This window comes from Leptonotus elevatus, chromosome 14 (genome assembly GCF_054856555.1).
Source record: "Leptonotus elevatus isolate MCC_2025b chromosome 14, RoL_Lele_1.0, whole genome shotgun sequence".
Taxonomy (NCBI): Eukaryota; Metazoa; Chordata; class Actinopteri; order Syngnathiformes; family Syngnathidae; genus Leptonotus; species Leptonotus elevatus.
The window spans coordinates 1,983,173-2,006,002 of NC_141252.1; the positions used below are offsets into that span (position 1 = coordinate 1,983,173).

The 22,830-nt window shown below is 37.6% G+C and overlaps 1 protein-coding gene across 2 annotated transcripts; it reads left to right on the plus strand.

The window, feature by feature from the left end:
* Positions 1–415: 415 nt before the first annotated feature.
* keap1a (kelch-like ECH-associated protein 1a) lies at positions 416–18,508 on the plus strand. Of its 2 annotated transcripts, XR_015097147.1 has the most exons (13): positions 416–760; positions 7,325–7,816; positions 9,353–9,552; positions 10,291–10,447; positions 10,653–10,745; positions 11,120–11,266; positions 11,434–11,540; positions 12,543–12,672; positions 12,749–12,945; positions 14,370–14,575; positions 15,724–15,900; positions 17,572–17,820; positions 18,237–18,508. XR_015097147.1 is itself a non-coding variant. In XM_086095455.1 (12 exons), exons 2-12 carry the CDS (start codon positions 7,604–7,606, stop codon positions 17,766–17,768), a joined length of 1,824 nt encoding a protein of 607 aa, XP_085951581.1. In that variant the 5' UTR covers positions 417–760; positions 7,325–7,603; the 3' UTR covers positions 17,769–18,508. The 2 variants fall into 2 exon arrangements, 1 of the variants encoding a protein (XP_085951581.1); XM_086095455.1 differs by having other exon boundaries at positions 417–760; positions 17,572–18,508.
* Positions 18,509–22,830: the final 4,322 nt, after the last annotated feature.

Consider the following 22,830-nt stretch of genomic DNA (forward strand, 5'->3'; position numbering starts at 1 on the left):
ATTTGGAGGTCACTGCCCATGCGTTATTCCCTTCATGACCTCTAGATGATGGAGCTAATTTTAATAGAGAACGGATTCTATAGACTTTTGACAGTTGTCTATAAATGAGTGGTTGGTTTCGATCTTATCCTGAATACATTTAAGAGAACCCCGACTGTAATGACAAGTTTGCTCCATATTTATTTGGTTGTTACTTACGAGATACATTTTTTTAAACTAGTGTCCAGTTTCATAGCGTATATTGTGTAGAAACCTTATTTCCTTTTTTGTCGTGATAGTAAAGCTTTATATTATAACTTTGTTCTCATGTACGCTGTATTACAATTTGTTTCTCATAATCCTAAAGAAATGTTATGACACATTTTCAACAACAGAGGGGCAATGTTAGTTCATATTTCTACTTTTATCACGCTCACTTTCACTTTGAGGAATGTTCTTGAGAATTTCCTGTGGGGCCTGCGTGCGCGCGCGCGAGCTACGTGCGTGCGCGTCCGTGTGATATTTGCACAGTCATGGCGCTGGAATCTCTCCCCGCCTTTACTGTGACAAATGCTCTTGTGTCGGACGTCTTCCTCCTCTCCTATGGAGCGCCTCAGTACTTCCACGGGACGACTTTAAATAATCTCTCTGTGGCTGTGTTGTAGCACCAATCAGGGAAAGCCCGAAAAGACATTTACGTACACTTCAAAACGAGACTTTTGGGGACTTTTTCGTCGTCGGTTAAAGTGGCGAGCAGATGTTCTATGGGAGTTTGGCCGAGGTGAGTGATTTAAACTCCTTTTGACAGTTTTTTTTTTTTTTTTTTAAAGCACGTCTACGTTATTATATAGCTAAAATGTGTGTTGACAATTCACGACGGTGTTTGGCTTTTTTGTGTCCCCTAAAAAATATCTTGTTGATCAGTGACGTCACGGAGGGCTGCTTACACCAATCACGGACTTCTAGTGTGGAAAAAAAGAAAGATGGCTTTGTCCGTGGGAAAACAAAAGTTTCACTTAAGCAACATAGTGTCCCCAAATTCCTTATATTGGTGTAGGAAAAGGCTCCACTCACAACATGGCTCCAGTTAATCCCCTCCAGTATTTTATTTGATATTCAAAAATATTAAAATTATTTTCGAAGACCCACATTAGTCCAGGGAGAGAAATAATCCTGGAGTTGTGCCTGTTAATAACCCATAATAACAATCATTGAAACAGATTTTGTTGTTTTTATCTGTGGGGAGAAAAACTGGGCCACACACACGATAGTTTCTGTTTCATAATCCCTGATAACAATTGTGAATGAAGTCCATCGACTGACATTAACATTTTACCTACAAATTTTGGCCCGGCAGGGCCAGTACAAATGTATTAAGCCACTGAAAAATCTCTGTTGCCCAAAAGTGCATTTAGTTTTCGACCCGAATTACTTTTATCACCAAACCCACCCACCCGAAATAAGATGAAAAACTAAGACCGAAATGCACTTGATTGGGTTAGCCTGCTCACGTTGTTAGCTTTGGCAGAAACGAGGGCAGCGACACAAGGTAAATCTTCATCGCCGGGTTAATATGTACAGTACAGTTATTAGTACAAACAAGAGCTTTATTTCTTCATAGAAGTTGCCAGACAACGCTCACAAATATGCAGCGGCACAGCTAATCACCAAGACTGCGTGGCGGCCATGATGGCAGGAAATGTATTCCCACCAAAGGCAACAAATGCATTGACATTGAAATTAAGTTGCGACTTGCTCATTTCACCACTGATTTTTATGAGGTTCACATTTTTTTTAAATCATTAGCCGGGTTTACAAGGAGTCGTGTATTTTGATTAGAATTAATCCTAATGACTAAACGCAATGACAGTGCTCCATATGAACAACTGAAATGGAATAAAGAGGTCAAATCAGAATATAATTTCATTTTTATCATTTTCTATATATATATATATATATATATATATATTTATATATATATATTTATATATATATATTTTTATATATATATATATATTTATATATATATATTTATATATATATTTATATATATATTTATATATATATTTATATATTTATATATATATATATATATATATATATATATATATTTATATATATTTATATATATATATATATATATATTTATATATATATATTTATATTTATATATATATTTATATTTATATATATTTATATATTTATATTTATATATATTTATATTTATATATATTTATATATTTATATTTATATATATTTATATATATATATTTATATTTATATATTTATATTTATATATATATATTTATATATATATTTATATATTTATATATATATTTGTTTTTATTTATATATATATATATATTTATATATATATTTTTTTTATATATATTATTTTCACTATCGCAGCTACTCTGCTAAATAGATGAATAAACTCTGTCTTCGTAAATCACTTGCGGTCTACATCGATCTCCGCATGTCGCACGGCTGATCTGATAGCGTAGTGGAGTATGTAAACATCAGATCACAAATCACATCGTATGTAAACAGTGACAGAGAGAGATCTTCATTTGGAATGATTTGAAACGAAATGACAAAAAAAAAAGACTACAAGTAAACGGCTATTATATTAGTCTTGTAAGAGAACTCATCATGAGAAAAAACGACCATATTCTTGGAAAAATATGGCGTTATTCTTGTGGGAAAAATGTTGTATAAAAACTTTTTTACCCTTTAAAAATTATTACATTAATTTTCTTGCAAAAGTAGGAGTTTTCCTTGAAAAATAGTAGGGATGGGCGTGTACCTATACCAGGTATAGCTATTGGGCCAATACCAGGCCTTATTTCAAGGCATCAGACTATTAGTAGTAGTACTTTCCAAAACAGTGACTGGTACCAGTATCGGCCGCCCTATTGTGGTCATTTTATGATCGGGAACTAGAAATGAGAAATTAAAAGAATAGAAAATTGCCATTCATTTCATGCAATTTTAAAGAAGAATGCCATACTGTAGGTCGTTATAATGACAATAAATGGCATTCTATTCTATTTTAAAATGCTCATTCATTGTTGTTTTTTGTTTCAACGTATCAAAAGTACTCTTATCAGTATCGGTGACTACTCAAGATCGAGTGCTTGTACCACCAAAAAGTGGTATCGGACATCCCTAGAAAATAGTCAGTGGGACTTGTTTTCCTCGCACAAATATGAGAAACAATGATAAATGGACTTGCGACTCATTAATATTGTACAATGACTTCATAGTTGATAATACAAAAGCTTTGATGCTGTCAATAGAGTGTCTTGTCTTTGTTCACCTTTTAATTGCAGTGCAGCGATGATATGGCAGAAAAGAGTGTTACGTAATACAGCTCATCTCAGCGAAGCAGTTTTGTGTGTTTTTTTTTAACTTGATGTCCAAAGTTCAAGCAATTCATTTAAGTGCATGCTGTGCAAAGAAGTCTAACCACTGGTTAGCCCTCTCTCTTATCATACAGTAGTGGTTATTACATGTAAGAACTTTCATAATAACTGCAAATATGATTGACAGACACCCCAACTCAACTTCTGAATGTGACTCATTTATTGACATAGTCAAACCATCCTATTCCAGAATTGTAACATCATTGATGATGAAACAGTTCACACATCTGTCATTAACAAAAAAAATAAATAGAGAAGCACTGGATTAACCTCCAACAAAATTCCAGATTGTTTCAAAATATACGACGGCGTATTAAGGCCACGTGTATATATATATATATATATATATATATATGGGGGGGTGGCGGGGGATATTCAGAGAGCGAAAAACTCGCAAATTTGCCATTTTCTAAAGTTACAAAAGTTACAAAAAAAAGCTTGCCTAAAAAAGGACAATACTGACATTTAAACATGTAAATAAAAAATTTTAAAGATTTTTTTTTTTATGTAAGAAAGTTTCTAAAATTACTTAAAGAAAAAAAGAAAATATTAAAAAAATTATTAGAATACCTCAATCAAAGATATGGCAAAGACTTAAAAGTTTATTCTCAGTAGTTATCTCCTAAAAATATGACTTTATTTTGTAAAAATAAACGACTGTTTTTCAATCAATAGGACTTCATCCTTTTTATATTATTTTTCAGCTCATAAATGGACAGTTTTTCAAAAAAACATAAAAAAAAAATACTTTTGATCCATCATTTTTATAGTGGCTGGCCTTGCTGTATTTACACTATTCATTGATGCTAAACTATCGCTTACTTGCCTACTGTGGTTTTACTACTGAATTCCTGTCAAAGGTTTTTCCTCTTTTGTCAGTGTGGAGAAGTCAGGCAGCAAGCCCCAAGCTCCCGCCCATTTTCTGGAGGTCATATGATGGCGTGTTAGGGCCAAGGGAACTGCAGGCTGAACAGATTTGATTGTGCAATGCATGCACTGCAAAGCTTTTTGCAGAAGCTGGCGGTTCGAATCACGAGTTTGAAGAATTAAACACGCGGAAAGTTTTTTTTTTTTTCCCCTACTTATGTGAAGCAAGTGACTAGCGGCTAAAAAGATTTATTGGTTTGCTTTGGAGGCGTAGCAAGTGACACATTCAGAGGTGTTCTCCTGGCTGAGTTCAGCTGAATAAATGTCTTGTAAAGACATTTTAAAGGACAACTTTCATTTAGCCAAATTATGACTTTATTCTTTGGAGAGAAAAAAAAGAGTTGTTTCTATTCCTAAACAAATAAGACAAAAAAAAGAAGAAGAAAATTCTTAAACAAATATCTTCGGTCTTGAAAAAATATTAAATTGATAAGCGACAATATGAATTTATTTTATTATTTTATTTATCTTCTACCGAAATGTGATATCCGTGTCGTTTTCGGATGTGGATACAGAGACCACACTAATCCGTTATTTATGCAACTAAAAACTTTCAAATGTAATGAATTGAAGGAGTTTAACCACCTTATAATAATGTATAAAGCCCATCATGATATCATCAATATACAAATCAAATAAAAAAAGAAAGTGAGTATAAATTAAGAGAAACATACTTTTTTTTTCAAACCTAAATATAAAAATGTATAATTACTGGAAAATATATATATAACACAAGAACATGCTGTTGAATTATTTTATATAATTGTTACATTGAAAACAACTGCTCACTGTCATTTATTTTATATAGATTTTTTTTTCTGTTGATCAGGGGCAGATATCATTTTTTTACTTCTTTCTGTCCCCTTTCATTTCTTTAATTTTAAAGAGTGAAAATTGTATTGAATTTTTTAAAGCACGACTAATATTGAGTTTTATTTAAAAAAAAAAATACTTTATTCTCCTAAAAATGTTATTCTTGAATAAAAACATTTTATTTAAAAACAAATCATTTTTTCTCTTGAAAAATCCTGGTATACAAAATGCATTTGATAAAATATCCAATATAAAAAAATAAAAAATAAAACCCAAAAGCGTGTTTTGACTGGTTGGCGAGTGCCCACCTGAATAAGAAGCCGCTTGAACAAAGAAGTGCGCACATATGCGTGCACGTGGCATACACGCGCCAAACAAAAGTGTGTTTTAAACCTCAGCGCAACTGATGCATTAAGATTATATTGTGCCAACTAACCTGAGTAAACAAACTTCTCCGAATGGATATGTGGTGCCAACAAGTTAAAATATAAGGAAGTCGGTTGATCAAATGTAATGCGTGCACTCCGAGAATATTAGTTTGCGTGATTATATGAAGAACAAAGGAAGTTTAAATGTAACTGTATAGGGAATAATGTCTTCCGCAAATAAGCCATTACAATGTACACCAAAAACATTCCTGTATGTTCCTTGAAAGTTAGTGTTACTTTTTTTTTTTTTTTTTTTTTTTTTTAAAGAGCTCAGTATTGTTCATTCGGAAATGTCATCATCATTGCTCTTTTTTTTTTTCTTTTTTTTTTAATATATATATATATATATATATATATATATATATACATATTTTTTTTTTTTGTGTGTGTGGGTGAGTATGTGTATGTGCGTGCGTGCGTGCGTGCGTGTGTGTATTTGTTAGCTCACCAGAAAACCTATTAGAAAAAAATCTCATACCGTTCACCTAAATCGAACACCAGGAGACCCGAGGGGACCGAAGAAAACCAAGGAAGGTGAAATCCAGCACAGACCAGACACCACCCACCAGAACTCCACCAGAAAAAAAAAAAAAAAAAAAAAAAGTTAGTGTTACTAATACCAGATATTTCCAACAGTTTTTTCCCCTTTTTGGATATTTGGATAGTTTTGTAGTTTATCTTTTTAACCCATACAATTCTTGCATATTTTCATTAGGTGTAAAAAAACAACAATCTATATCTTCTGATATGAATTCCTTATATTGTGATACACTTTTCAGCATATCGCATTGCGCTGTCAGGCTATTTTCGTTGGCGACAATAATTGAATGCATACCTCGTGCCTTTGTGTCGCAGGCCTCCAGTGACGTCAGAGTGACTTTAATATTTTTAAGCTTCAAGCAATCAAACAGGTTTGAGTTAGTGTTAGAGGTTGTTTGTTTCATCACTTGGCATGGCTTTTAGATCTTTTTCAAGAACATTTTGGATGTTTGAAGTGATGCTATTGAGGGAAATGTTTTTTTTAAAAAAATGACACCCCTCTAAAACAACAACAAAAATCCTTACATTTTAGTTAAAGGGAGGTTAAAATGTTTTTCTCCCAACTAACTTTATTTCTCAAGCCAGTAACACTTTATTCTCTGAAAAAAATGAGACTTCATTTTCAGTGCAATACAATACTTTATAGAAATAAATAAGAAAAGTATTTCTGTAAAAAAAAAAAAATCTCCCAAAATAATAATTCTCTTGATTAATTGCTTACTCTCAAACAAATCCTCTGTTATTTTTCACACGAAAAAATAATTTTGAATTTTCATGATTTTTTTTTTAAAGCCAAATCATTTATAATAAAAAAAAAAAAAATGCTAAGAAACATTAAATATGTTTGCCACGAAAAATGAGGAAAAGCCCTGAAAAAACGCCACCAAAATAGTTTTTAAATGTTAAAAAATAAAAAATCTTTGGTTTAGTTTTTGGTGAGTCTGGAACGGATTAATCACTTTTCCATTCTTTTCAATAGGGAAAGGTGATTTGAGTTAGGAGTATAGTAATGTAACAAATACAATTTGCTTCTCAAGGCACCCCTGTATTGAATTTATTCTTATACAAACAAGACAATTTGTAAGCTATACAACAGCTTTTTTGTTTGTTTTGTGTTTAATGAATGAATTAGTAGGCATCCTCTGCCAAGAGAAGTGAAACTCACACATGTATAAACTATCATGTTCACGTTAGCTCTCTCATTGCTTGCAGTATCACCACGGCAGGAAGAGGATTCCAAATTGGGAAAGTGTCTCGTTAGTGTCCACTAAGCAGCGACCCATGCGTCTGATTGGATCCGATTGTGGACTAGCTGGGTCAGGATTTCCTTCTGTCAGCCATGTTGGAGCGAGATGACGTCGTCGCCATGAGCCTGGCATCAATGAAGTGTAACTCAAGCATCGATGGGGAAAAATGGAGGCAAATTTCGGACATCATTGAATTAAAAGCGCAAAGATTTATGGGCTAAATTCAAGGAACTGCAATCCCGCAATGCATTGCCCGATGAGAAAGAAGCCGCGGACGCGTGGCTCGGACTTCTCGGCCATCGCCGTGCCCTCCATGCACGGCTCGGGCTACCTGGACTACACGGTGGAGAGCCACGCCTCCAAGTCACTGAAGATCATGGACGAGTTCAGGAGGCAGGAGATGCTGTGCGACTTGGTGCTGCGCGTCACCAACAAGGACAAGACCATAGACTTTAAGGTGAGCAAAGGGAATACGGCAACAATAGTGCGACGCAGGTCCTGTACTTAGACATTTGAATGCTAGATTTTGAAAAGTTAGATTGTTAATACAGTGTTGTAGTTATGGGGAATTTGAATGCTAACATTGCACTTTTCGCAAATTCAAATGCTGGCATTGTAATTTTCGGAAATAACGCTTTAGTTTTCGGAAATTCGAATGCTACCATTGTAGTTATCGGACAAACATTTTAGTTTTCGTATATTTGAATGCTAACATTGTAGTTTTCTGAAATTCGAATGCTAGTATTGTAGTTATCGGACAAATATTTTACTTTTCAGAAATTTGGACGCTAACAGTTTTCTGAAATTCGAATGCTAACATTGTAGTTTTCGGACAAACATTTTAGTTTTCGGGAATTCGATGCTAACGTAGTTTTCTGAAATTCGAATGCTAGCATTGTAGTTTTCAGACAAACGTTTTAGTTTTGTGAAATTCGAATGCTAACATTGTAGTTTTCGGACAAACATTTTAGTTTTCGGGAATTCGATGCTAACGTAGTTTTCTGAAATTCGAATGCTAGCATTGTAGTTTTCAGACAAACATTTTAGTTTTGTGAAATTCGAATGCTAACATTGTAGTTTTCGAACAAACATTTTAGTTTTCGGGAATTCGATGCTAACGTAGTTTTCTGAAATTCGAATGCTAGCATTGTAGTTTTCGGACAAACGTTTTAGTTTTGTGAAATTCGAATGCTAACATTGTAGTTTTCGGACAAACATTTTAGTTTTCGGGAATTCGATGCTAACGTAGTTTTCTGAAATTCGAATGCTAGCATTGTAGTTTTCGGACAAACGTTTTAGTTTTCGGAAATTCGAATGCTAACAATATAGTTTTTGGAATCTCAAGTGCTAACATTATAGTACAGTAGTACTAGCAGTAGTTTAAGTAGTTTTCGGGAAAACATTTTAGTTGTCGGAAATTTTCGAATGCTAAGCTTGTAATTTTCGGAAATTCAAATGCTAACATTTGAGTTTTCATAAGGGCCCATCACAATATGGCGGAACTCCACTGCACCCTCGCACAGTGTGCGTCATTTCTGAAAAGTCAGCATTTCTTCCCAAGATAGTTGATTTGTTTACATATATCATGGCCAACATGATACTATAGGGAAATATGACTGCTAATACTAACATTTTAGTTTATGAAAATTGACTGTTAAGATGGAATTTTTGGGGAATTCAAATGCTAACATTTTCCAGAAAATCAACATTTCAGCTCTCGATAAGTTTTTACAAAAATATCAACCAGCAATACAATATAAACAGTGTCAATCAATACCAACATTTTTGGGGAAATTCAACTGCTGCTGAAACTGTACTTTTCAGGTAGTCAACATTTCAACCCTAGATAATTGTTGAGTTCATACTTTTCAATAATTTACAATTGCTAAAACTGTTATCAGTTTTAAACATAAAAAAAAAAGAAGTCATTTATTCATTATTATTTTTTCAATAGAATGCAATATTTCATGATTTTTTTTCTTTTCTGCATCAGGTGCACAAGCTGGTGCTGGCCTCCTGCAGCCCCTACTTCCGGGCCATGTTCACGAGCAGTTTCAAAGAGTGCCAGGCCTCCGAGGTCACCCTGCGCGACGTCTGTCCTCAAGTGTTGGGGAGGCTCATTGACTTTGCTTACACGTCGCACATCATCGTGGGCGAGAATTGTGTGCTGCACGTACTCTTGGCTGCCATGAGGTTAAAAATATTTATTTTTAAAAAAGCCTAGTAGGAGGTTTAAAAAATATTTATTTTTTTATTTTTATTTTGTGTAATTATCAAAAAATGTCATTGCTAGCATATTTATGGGAAATGCGATTTTCTTTTTCCTTTTAGTTCAACATTTCAACCTTAGAGGATTGTCGAACACTACGTTATGATTTTTTATAATTTTTCAGCATGAAAAGATTATTGAAGAGTACATTACTGCCTTGTTGAAGATTTTGTCTTTTTTTTTTGCTTAGCAATACAAATTCAAAAATTTAACCGTTTTTTTTTTTTTTGAAAGACGAGTTTATTAACTTCAGAGGAAATGTTTTTAAAAGCGCCAAAAATCGTTTACAGGCATTTCTTTTTTTGTTGTTGCTTCTCTGATGATTTGGCTTTGTTAACATAATAGCGTTCAGAAAGACAAAATTGCAATGTTCGATGATTGCAAAGCTTTCACTCGTACCCAAAGTCCACGTTTGCTATTCGTGTTGACATCAATGAACAAGTTCTGAATGAACTTGATTTGACTACTTGTTGTACTTTTCCCGAAAAACATGTCATAGTTCAACAAATTAAAAATACAATTTGATGAAAAAGTGAAGTAACAAATGCTATATACACTGTTTAACGCTCATTAGCCGGCAAATTTTGCTTTGCTTTTTTTTTGCAATTTTGTCACGGCAGTTGGTTTAATAATGCCAACTATTCCTTCGTGTCTCATGTCAGGTTCCAGATGGAAGACGTGGCCAAGGCGTGCTGCGACTTCCTCACCAAGCACCTGGAGTCGTCCAACGTCATCGGCATCACGCGCTTCGCCGAGGAGCTCGGATGCGTTGACCTGCACCAGCGTGGCCGCGAGTACATCAACACGCACTTCAGTGAGGTGATGACATCATCGTTGTCTTACCTCGTGATGAGTTGGTGTAAAAAAAACAAAACAAAAGAAAAAACAATTGGCCGCATTTTGGCGAGTTTAAAAGCACAATCAGCGAGGCCCATGAGCGGGATACACGCTGGGCCCTTCGTGTATTTGTCGCTTGATATTCTACCCAAAATCTTCCTTTTTTTTTTGTGGTGGTGATGTCCAGGTGACAAAAGAAGATGAATTCTTCAGTCTGTCGCACTGCCAGCTGCTGGAGCTCATAAGTCAGGATAGTATCAAGGTGCTCTGTGAGTCTGAGGTATGTGCTGACTAGAGACCGATATGTTTTTTTTTTTAGGGCCGATGCCGGTTATTAGTAGTCAAGGAGGCCGATAACCGATATTTGAAGCCGATATCCATTTTCAGTAAAAAAAAAAAAAAGGGGGGGGGCTTACATAACTCGACATCAGTTCATACATAGTTTTGATGCATTCAGTGAGAATCTACAAAGTAACCAGTCATGAAAATAAAGCAAATGCATTGAATACGAAAGTGTGTCCAAAACTTTCGGCATGTACTGTATGTTGAACTCTCGTAAAAAAAAAAAAAAACCTCCATTAGTTGCACAGTTCTAATGAATACGGTATTATGTGACATGTAGATGACGTTACGTAAAATCAATTTCCTTTGAAGGTGTACAAAGCGTGTACAGACTGGGTGCGATGGGACATGGAGAATCGAGCCCAGTATCTTCACGCCCTCCTGAATGCTGTCCGCATCTACGCTCTTCCGCCAAAGTTCCTCAAAAATCAGCTTCTTTCCTGCCCAATCCTCAGCAAGGTACTTCCCTGCCTAAGTTGAGCCTTTCCTTAGCTTAGCGCTAACAGACGGGGGGAAGGCTAATGTTCATGCTTCAAATTAAAGCAAGGGTCATGACATGCTCTTTGAATATTTCAATTTTCCACACTTTGCTTCTTTTTTTATTTTTTTTGGATTGCGTGCTGCAGGCCAATGCTTGCAAGGACTTCCTGTCGAAAATCTTCCAGGAAATGACGGTCAGGATGGTTCCTCCAGCACCCATACGTGGAACACAACTCATCTATGTGGCTGGCGGGTATTTATGTCATATTTGTCCTCGCTGCTTGAAAGTATACATCTCTATGTCTTTTGCTTTTATTTATATCCCCCCCCCAAAAAATACATATTGTGGGAATTGAAAAGGTTAAACAAAAATCATAAAATGTGTCAACAAACAGCCTGACAGCACATATCTCCCTCCAACTTGTTGTATTTTGTTTTTTCTGAAAACAAAAAAAAGTTGTGTTTTGCGGGAAACTGTGTTAGGTTATGGCAAAAAAAAAAAAAAAAAAAAGTACTTAGATGACTTGTTTTTTGTTTGTTTGTTTTTAAAAAAAAAAGACTGTCAACAGGTAAAAACTGCCTAAAAGTATATACATTATCTTAAAATGTTTTGTCTTTTGCTTTTAGACCAAAAAAACCCCAAATCACAACAAAAATGGCCTATTATGGGGAATTCATAAGGTTAAAAAAAAAATCATAAAATGTGCCAAAAAGGTCATGTAAAACAGTCTGATAGCACATATCTCCAAATTGTTGTCTTTTGTTTTTATCAAACAAACAAACAAACACACAAAAAACAAAAAACAAAACAAAACAAAAAAGTTGTGTTTTGGGGGAAACTTTGTTAGGTGATGACTTAAAAAATTTAGTCAGATGACTTTTTTTTGGGTGGGGGGGGGACTTAATAATGTGTAAAAACTGCCTAAAAAGTATGTACAGTATCTCCAAATTTTTTGTCTTTTGGTTTTAAAATTTATAATTAATAAGGTTAAAAAAAATCATAAAATGTGTGAAAAAGGTCATGTAAAAACATCCTGATGGGATGGCGCATATCTCCAAATTGTTGCCTTTTGTTTTTATCTGGAAAAAACAACAACTTGTGTTTTGGGGGAACTTTATTAGGTTATGTAGTCAGATGATTTTTGTTTTGAAGAAAAAAAATAATTCTGTAACGTGTAAAAACTGCCTAAGAATGTGCAGTGTTTAAAATGTGTTTCTTTGGTTGTCATCCGACAAACGGAAATCCTTTGTCTAGATACAGGCAGCATTCGCTGTCCACCATGGAGGCATACGACCCCGTCCGCAAAGTGTGGCTCAAATTGGCCGACATGTCGGCTCCCAGCAGCGGCCTCGGGGCTTGCACGCTCTTTGGCCTGCTCTACACGGTACGACCGCAGCCGCTCGAACCCAGTCAAGCGTTAGCCGCGGGCTTGCATCATGACATCTGTTTGGGGCCTACAGGTGGGCGGCAGGAACCTGTCGCTGGAAAGCATGACTGAGTCCAGCGCGCTGTGCTGCTACAACCCCATGACCAACCAGTGGAGCCAGCGCGCGCCGCTCAACACGCCACGCAACCGGGTGGGGGTGGGCGTGGTGGACGGCTGCATCTACGCCGTGGGGGGCTCGCAGGGCTCCACGCTGCACAACACTGTGGAGCGGTAAGTAAATGAATAAATCATTCAAATTGGATTTTTTTGGGGGGGCACAAACGTTTTTCAGGTAGCGTTTTCTCCCAAAAACTTATAAATACGTTCTATTTTAAATGTTTTAAGTGTCCCAAAGACATATTTATACGTTTTTAATGTTTTCTTATGCTAGAGCATACAGAAGGCTTTGATGCAGCCTCTCAACTGCAAAGAACTTTTGAAGAAATTATAGTTATTACACAAACGGCCAGCAGGTGGCGTCAGAGCATGGGAAATGAACCAGGACCATGTTGAAAAAACACTCGATTACTCAGAATTCTTTAATAGATTTGTGAATAATGATGAAACTTCGCTATATTCTAATGCTGATTGCTGCAAAAGGGAAACAGAAATGTACTTTTTTTTCAAGATGAAAGACTCTAATCTTTCTTTTGGTAAGATTCATGTTTTTATAGCAATAGAGCACAATATTCTGTGGGTCTCGCAAAATCAGTCAAAATCCAGTAAAACAGCCGGGAGCGAAGGGGGTTGCTTCAGTGAAAATGGCTGGGAGTGAATGAGTTAAATTAGTTGTGTTAAATGTAGCTTTATCCTATCGCCACACGACTGCTCAATTTGTATACTTTGCAAATGTCTCTACTAAGTTTCCACATTAAAATATTTCCATACCGCAGACATTATCATTGTTACATGACGCTAGCGTCACATTAGCTTCCCACGCTAACTACTACATGTAATTTGATAACCGATTAATATTTAATTAACCTCTAAAAAAAAAAGTGTCAGTAATGTGACGTAAAAAAAAAAGTGCTTGAAAGCATGTCGAGTAACTTTTCGGTATTTTTGTGCTTTGATTAAAGCAGGGTTCCACTCTCAAGCTCAACTTACTTCGGGGCCACTGGAGATCGAGTCTGGGTGTGTCTGGGGCCACATAAAATATTTATTTGTCAGCCCTCTACACATTTACACCTGACACATTCAAAATGTTACATTCAAAAAAAATTCAACTACTAGACTGACCTATTATTTTTATTTTTCCCTTCAAAATGGCAACCTTTCAATTCATTCTACTACATCACTTGTTTAATTTGATAAACTTGAGCTCTGAGTGTGAAGATAAAAGCACTAGATAAGTGATAACATTTTGTACGATTCTCCCGCCTTTCCACTCAACATCATCAAGCAACCGTTTAATTTATAAAGGCACCAAAATCAGCATGGATCAAGTTGAACTGCACGTGAACAAAGTCTAGTCTCGTCTTAGTCGCAAACAAGACGTTAAAGCGTGTCCTTCCGAGGAGAACTCAGCGAGGGATTTGCTTGTGATGACAGATGGATTATGGCCTTGGCGGAGGTCTTGTCTTGTTTGTTTCAACATCCATTTTAACACAATTAACTTCAAATTGCCCAAATGGGGCATTTATTCACTTTTGCAGGTGGGACCCGGAGACCAATCGTTGGTCCTACGTGTGCCCCATGCAGGTGGCCCGGCTGGGGGCCGGGGTGGCGGCCTGCGGAGGGGCGCTCTACGTGGTGGGCGGTCTGGACGGGCAGAGCCGATCCAACGCGGTCGAGAAATACCAGCCGGACACAAACACCTGGCACCAGTTGGCGCCCATGAGCTCCGCACGCAGCGGATTAGGTGAGCCCCGGCAGCGAGCTTCAGATATGCCATAGCGAGAGTTGGGCCCACCCAAAAATGTACACTGTAAATGCCACAAGATGGCAGCAAAGCATTTTTTTGTATTAGAAAATTAGACATGTGGTGGACCAAATAAATAAAAATAAATAAATAAAAGTGAAATTAAGACTGATATCAAAAATATAATTCAAAAATTTTATACAAAAAAAATAAGCAAAATAAAAAAAAACAGCAATTTGCAATGGTGGAGTCCAACCCAAGACACGTTTAGGACCGCCCCCTCATTTAAATATTTCGTCCTGACAGAGCGTCCGCCGCATGAAATTTTTTTTGGAGAGCAGAACGTTTTTATGTATTGATTGATATTTAATTCTATTTATATATTCATTTTTTTATTTATTTCCACCAAGGGTGTCAGGCGATTCAAATGTTTAATCGTAATTAATCTCTTGACTTCAATCGTTAACTCACAATGAATGGCATATTTTATATCTGTTCTAAATGTACGATGAAATATTTTCATGTCAAACTATTGGGGTCTTTTCATTTTAAATTACTCAAGTAACTAACTGATTAGAAAAAGGAGAGTGTGCAGTGCATCCCAAAAAAATAATAAAATATAAATACATATACTGTATATATAGTTTTTATTTCCATTTTTTTAATTTAATGTTTGAATTTTTTTTTAACGTTTTTTTTTTTAAACTTTTGCCTCCCAGTGCAAAGGTTGTGAGATCAAGTCCGGGCTTCGGCCTTCCTGGGTGGAGTTTGCATGTTCTCCCCGTGCTTACGTGGGTTTTCTCCGGGTACTCCGGTTTCCTCCCACATTCCAAAAACATGCATGGCAGGTGAATTGGACACTCCAAATTGTCCACAGGTGCGATTGTGAGTGTGGTTGTTGGTCTCTGTGTGCCCTGCGATTGGCTGGCAACCAGTTCAGGGTGTACCCCGCCTACTGCCCGAAGCCAGCTGGGATAGGCTCCAGCAACCCCCGCGACCCTTGTGAGGACAAGCGGTACAGAAAATGGATGGATGGATATTTTATTATTATTATTATTTTTGGCAGTTCCATCATTACACACATGGCACGATTTTTGCCAAAATGGCACATGATTGCTTTTTCACATTTGAGGATTCTTTGTGGGCAGGGCTGGTGTGCGTCGATGCTCACCTGTATGCCTTCGGCGGCTACGACGGACTCAACCAGCTGGCAACCGTGGAGCGCTACAGCGTCGCCCGGAACACGTGGGAGGCCCGGGCGTCCATGCTGTGCTGCCGGAGCACGCACGGCGTAGCCTTGCACCAGGGACGCATCTTTGTGCTCGGTCAGTTTATCTCACACGCACGATGAAATACGGTCAACTCTCAATCTCTGGGCCGGACCGGCACACACAAAGATCATTTTGACTTGAGTGCGTGGAACTCAATTCGTTCCTGCTTGTGTTGTGTTGTGTCGAGCAAGGTTCTGGATCATGCGTGCAGATGACATTCAATAATTTTTCAACAAAAACAATCATTCTTTTAGATTTGCACCGTCTCAAACTAAACGCTGTAGGTGCGCCGCCATCTAGTGGTCAAAAACGAAATTACACCCGATATAACCGAAAGTTAGACCAAAAATGTATTGTGCCAAAATAAGTAAATAGTGGGACCACAAACCTGGATTGGTGGAGGTTTTACTGTATTGTGGATGGTTCTGAAGTGTAACCACCGTGAAAAATAATGGATTACGGTAAAGTAAAAGTAGTAGAGTTTTTAAAAATCGAATAATCGATATCGATTCACAAAACCATGAATTGATTATTTTAATATCAATTTTTTTCCTATAAATTAACAAGAAAATTTAATTTTGAAGGCCAATTTATTTAGTGTCTTACTGTTTTCTTGAAATGTACTGTTCACATGAATTTAATTTAAAGTAATTTGTCATACTTACGAAAGAACTGACTTGCTGCACTTCATGACAATTCAGAATCTTTTTAATTTATATTTACAATTATTGAATTAGAATTATGGAAACATTTCCATCTCATCCACGCTGATGTCAATGTTTGTGTAACACTTAAGTAATTATAACACGTGTTATTTTCATTAATAAATAAATCATTTAACTCGTAACTGCCTCTGGAAAATTGTATTTGTAATTTAATGTTTGTGGAGATTTTTTATCATGTCCTTGATATTCAAGCAGAATTGATGTTCTATAATTATCTAGACAAAGTGCAATTTCTGCAGAAATTGCGTGGGAATGCTTATGAAGTAAATTGATCAAATAAAGTTTTAATTGTAGTTGAAAAATAAATGAAAAAACTTGAACTCCAGTCTTCGAACCCTCGCCTCCTGTTTACCTAAATTGATCAAATAAAGTTTTAATTGTAGTTGAAAAATAAATGAAAAAACTTGAACTGCAGTCTTCGAACCCTCGCCTCCTGTTTACCTAAATTTATCAAATAAAGTTTTAATTGTAGTTGAAAAATAAATGAAAAAACTTGAACTGCAGTCTGCTGAAGGCGGGATTCGAACCCTCGCCTCCTGTTTACCTCTCAAAGCTCTGCCGCCATAGAAGAATCTGTGACATTGTATGTCGTTGTAGTGAATATTGAGGTATGAAGCTTAAAGCTTGCGTTGAATTTGAATGTTGAATATAGAGCGCAACAATATAGAAACAAAACGTATTGATGACGAATGACATCTAAAGTCGTGGACGTGAAATAATTTGACAATGATTAGTATTCAATATTGCATTTGTACTAAAGAGTTACCCAAAGCGGGGTTTCAGCATTCCCACAATCAAAATCGGATTGAACAAAAAAGGAAAAGAAAATCGGATTGAAGTGAAGTGAATGGAATCGGGAAAAATTGAAATTGAATCGAACTGAACGCTTGTGAATCGAATCGATACCCAGCCCTATAGTAGTAGTTTGGACCAACCTGCTCGAAACCCCAATTATGCCCTAATTGCAATTAATCCCACCCAATTGTGCATTGTCATCCAGGAGGCTTCAACCAGCACGACTTTGTGTCCAGCGTGGAGTGCTACTGCCCGGAGAGGAACGAGTGGACATACGTGAGCGACATGACGCTGGGGCGTAGCGGCATGGGCGTGGCCGTCACCATGGAGCCGTGTCCCGCCAGCCTGCCCCCGGAGCAGGACGACGGCGACGGCGACGGCGACGGCGACGACGACCACTGACGGAGGCTTTCGTCGGTGGACGCATCAGACTAACCATTGTGGATTACTGCAGGTGGACTTTTTATTTTATTTTCATTTTTTGACGTGGATTCATGACTACCAAAGGTGCTACAACAAATCTACAGTGGTGCCTTGAGACGTTGACACATTTTTTCTTCAACCACGCTCTTATCTTCAATCCTCGTTTCCCCTTTGAAATGAGTTAGTTTAAAAACATAAAGCGAACTTCCTTTTATGTTGGCCAGATGTTGCCAACTGTGCTGCCGCCATCTAGAGGTGGAAATGTGAAGTGCACTCGTATCTCAAGGCACCACTTAATTAATTGGATTTGATGTCGTCATTCTTCTCAATGAGTTTTAGCCAATATGCTTTTGTGTTTCCTTCCTATTCCACTACCCTTTTACATTGTTTTCATGTGAAAATAAATACAAAGTCTTTTTACATCTGTACACCTTTAATCTCCAACAGCATCGCCCCCTTTTTTGCGACTGCACCCAAACCACCACTAGATGGTGCAAAAGTCCCAACAAGAGAGCATTTTTTTCAGCATCACTTTCATTGCAGGATGCTGCTGAGGCACGCAAGTATTTTTTTTTCTTCTATAACTTGCTCAGAAAAGCCAAAGAAAAAGAGTTCATAGCGCTGTATTGTTATTGTATAATTTCAGTGCTACGCTCCAATAAAAAAATTGCACGCCAAAAAATCTAAAAAGCAAATACAGATGTGCAATATACATATAAGCGTTTTCTAGTATGATGCATTTGCATGTGTTGAATGGTGGTGTGTGTGTGGGGGGGGGGGGGGCTGTTGCGCACCACCGTAGCAATGTCACCTTCACGGGGTGGCTCCGTGGCGGTTGGCATCCTTCACAATGAAACAGATTAGCTTTGCAAGGCTGCCATGTTGATGAGGTCAACATGCGGCAAGGTCACATACACACATACAGTTAAGTTCCCTTGCTCGGATGAATGGTACAAATGTACTCTTGAAAAGCAGGCTAGACATTGTTTTACTAAATAGAGGATAAAGAATATATGCCTGTGAGTATTGCAATATCTGTTTACATGTGTTACTTCATAGTTTGCTTCAAATATCCATGTCTTAAATGGATCTGTATGCGAAATGTTAGCACGTCAGTGGTGTTTTCCATGAAATGTTAGCATTAAGCTAAGCAAGCCATTCTTTTGCGAAGTTTAAAATGTTAAAGATGTTTCTACATCATGCATGCTCCACCAATGCCCAGACACACTTAGTACAGTAGCTAGCTAGCTAGCTACTGTACTAAGTAGCATACAGGCTAACCCATCCAACATTCAGGATATTTGCCGCAAGGACTATTCTACTATTTTACAACGTAAAAGTGTGCAATAACCGATTCAGGTTCTACCGTTGGCCACGATGCAACGCAAGATTCGGGTTCAGGTAAGCCAGTTCAAATTTAATAAAAACAATTATTCCGTTGTGAGAATAAAACAGCAATAGATACAATCGGTACATCGTGTATATTCATTCTTCTTTTAATTTTCTTGGAAATTACATGGATATTGCACAATTTTAGCTTTTGAGAGCCAAAACTCAGGTTTTGAAAAGTTCATTCACTTCCTGTCATCTACGCTAGTTAGACAATAAAAAAACAAAGTTCATGTGGATTCACTCTGTTGTTAGTCTTTTTCCCTGTTTCACAGGTTTTTAAACCGTGCTAAGCCATGTTGGCAATGATTTTACATCCAAGAAAGTATGCAGTTCTTTAGAATTACAAGAACAATTCTGTTGTTGTTTTTTTTTTCCTTTTCAAATGGTCTGATATCGATACATGGTTTTGCCATCGGCCAATACTGCACAGCGGGGACCAAAAATGTGTATTGGAACAACTGCTTCATGACTGAAAATGAACAAAAGAAATGTGGAACTAAGTTATAATGCTATACAATGTTTGCACATTTTCTAAAATAATAATAATAATAATAAACGATTCGCTCAAAAACGCAGTGCCTTTTCAAACGCACTGTTGTTTGTGGAATTTCTCCCAGTATGTTAACATGTTGCCTTACGGAACTGCACAGCGGTTCGTTTGTGTAGCTACGTGTGGACTGCGAGACCGGGACGGAGGCCGTCGGTCCGACCGCTCGCCCGACCGGCCCGGCCCGGCCCGGCCCGGCCCGGCAGCCGCGCTCGTTGTGCACTGCGGCCGGCCGGCTGCTTTCTGCACTTGTGCGCGCCTCAGCTCTACCAGCAAAAGCGCGAGCTGGACCGTTTCAAGCTCCCCTTTTAGCCGAATTGATTCTACTATGGGTCCGCTCGAAAACACGAGGGGCGGCCACGCGCCCGATGTTGTTTAACCGCACTGTTGCCACGCTTTAAACACTCATTTACAAAACATTTCTGGTCCTAATGTGGATTAGTATCGGCGGGGACGAATTTGTTTGGCGTAGGTGCACGCGAAAGCAGGAAGCGGTGCTCGCGCGTGTTTCCCGGACCCCCCCTTGTGTGTACCAGCGAATGGTACATTCCACAATTTATTCCAGGGAAAGACTGACAGTTTTTTGGGTCATGAAGCAGCTGTTGAAGTCAGAGGTTCGCCCTCCCTCCGCCAGAATAAGGAATTAGAACGTTTACAATTAGATAACGGCAACAGTGTGCACGCAAATTCAGATTTACTATATTCGAATCATCTCATTAAAAAAAATGACTTTCAAATCATTTTTCATAGTTAAAAAAACAACAAAAAAAAACGATTGTTGTCTGTAGCAACATGCGCCACAGTGTTTAGTATGTCTGCTATGCAGTTGTCAAATTCTGGATTCAAATCTCGGGTACTGCTACAACCCCCCCCCCCCCTCCCCCCTCCCCCCCCAAAAAGCCACTTAGCTTCATAAGCCTTATAATTGTTGATGGGTGAGAATGTGACTGTGAATGCGTGTTCTTTTTTTTTCTACATGTGGCCTGTGATTGGCCGGCGACCGGTCCTGGGTGTACGATGTGTCTTTTGTGTCTTTTTCAGGAGTGTGCACTGTGTGTTTTTCATATTGTGTGTGCGTGGGTTTGTGTTCTCTTGAGTGTTTTCATAAGTGAGTATTCAAATTTGTGTGTGATTTTGTATTTTTGTTTTGTTTCCTAAATGTGTTTGTTTTCATGCTTGTTTGTGTGTGTTTGTATTTGTGTGTGTTCTCATACTGTGTTATTGTATTTGTGCTTTTTTCCCCCTGTTTTTGCAAGTGCACTGTTTGTTTCATATTGTGCGTGCGTGTGTGTGCATATTTGTGTATGTTTTTGCCTATTTGTGTGTTTTTATTTGCATCTATGCATTTGTGTTGTGCTTGTGAAAGAATGTTTGTTTTTCGTGTGCGTGTCTGAACATAAAAATTGTGTGTGTGCTCCCGCCATGTAGCCTCTTAATGGAGATCATGTGTGGAGTCAGCACACAAAAACATGCTAACCCCCAACTACACTCTCACCCCCCAGCGCCCCCCCCCCCCCCACACACACACACACACACACACGCACACACGCTCGCCGTGCGCCTCAGTCAGCAAGTAAAGAACAAGTCCTGTGGGAGGTCAACCGCACGTGTGTGTGTGTGTTTCTGCGTTTGTACATGAGGTGGGGGTGTCATATACTGTATAAGTATTTACCTGTGTACGTGTGAGAGAGTTTGTGTCTTTTAATTGTATGGGTGTGTGTATTCATGATTGAAAATTAACAAAATAAATGTGGAACTAAGTTATAATGCTATGTAAGTGTGTGTTTTCATGTTTGTGTGGCCGACGTTTGTTTTTTGTGTGTTTTTGTATATGTTTTATTCTGTTGTCATACCATATGTGTGTGTGTGTGTGTGTTTTGTACTTGTGCTTATTCAAGCTCACTCGCTTGTTCGCTAGTTCACTCACTCACAAACGTAGTCATACTCAAAAACTTACTCTAACTCTCACACAAACTCATTCATCTTACATACTTTCTCAAACTGGCTCTCTCGTGGTTTTGCTCAAACTCTCACCAACTAGTTCACTCACTCACTGAACTTGCTCAAACTCTCTCACAAAATGACTCACTCACTCATGCTCACTAACTCACTTAACTCTCACTCAAACTATCATAAACTCGCTCACTCACTCACTCACTCACTCAACTTGCTCAAACTCTCTCACAAACTGACTGACTCACTCACTCACTCACTCGCAAACTTAACTCTAACTCACTCAAACTCTATCACAAACTCGCTCACACCCTCGCTCGCTCACTCACTCTCACTCACTCACTCAACTTGCTCAAACTCTCTCACTCACTGACTCACTCACTGACTCACACTCACACACTTAACTCAAACTCACAAATTTAACTCAAACTCACAAACCTAACTCAAACTCTATTACAAACTCGCTCACTCACTTGCTCAAACTCTTACTCACTGACTCACTCACTCACACACTTAACTCAAACTTATAAATTTAACTCAAACTCACAAACTTAACTCAAACTCACAAACTTAACTCAAACTCACAAACTTAACTCAAACTCACAAACTTAACTCAAACTCACAAACCTAACTCAAACTCTATTACAAATTCGCTCACTCACTTGCTCAAACTCTCGTACTCACTGACTCACTCACTCACACACTTAACTCAAACTCACAAATTTAACTCAAACTCACAAACTTAACTCAAACTCACAAACTTAACTCAAACTCACAAACTTAACTCAAACTCACAAACTTAACTCAAACTCACAAACTTAACTCAAACTCACAAACTTAACTCAAACTCACAAACTTAACTCAAACTCTATCACAAACTCGCTCACTCCCTCACTGACTCATAAGCTCACACACAAACAACTCAAACTCACAAATTTAACTCAAACTCACAAACTTAACTCAAACTCACAAACTTAACTCAAACTCACAAACTTAACTCAAACTCTATCACAAACTCGCTCACTCCCTCACTGACTCATAAGCTCACACACAAACAACTCAAACTCAAAAACTTAACTCAAACTCACTAACTCACACAAACTCTATCACTAACTCACTCATACTCGCAAACTCTCTGAACTTACTCAA

Excerpts from the sequence above, each read along its gene's own strand:
- keap1a (XM_086095455.1), top strand. The coding sequence starts at position 7,604 with ATGCATTGCCCGATGAGAAAGAAGCCGCGGACGCGTGGCTCGGACTTC. Across the intron at positions 9,553-10,290 it reads GTACTCTTGGCTGCCATGAG|GTTCCAGATGGAAGACGTGG; the intron begins GTTAAAAATATT and ends GTCTCATGTCAG. Across the intron at positions 10,746-11,119 it reads AGGTGCTCTGTGAGTCTGAG|GTGTACAAAGCGTGTACAGA; the intron begins GTATGTGCTGAC and ends TTTCCTTTGAAG.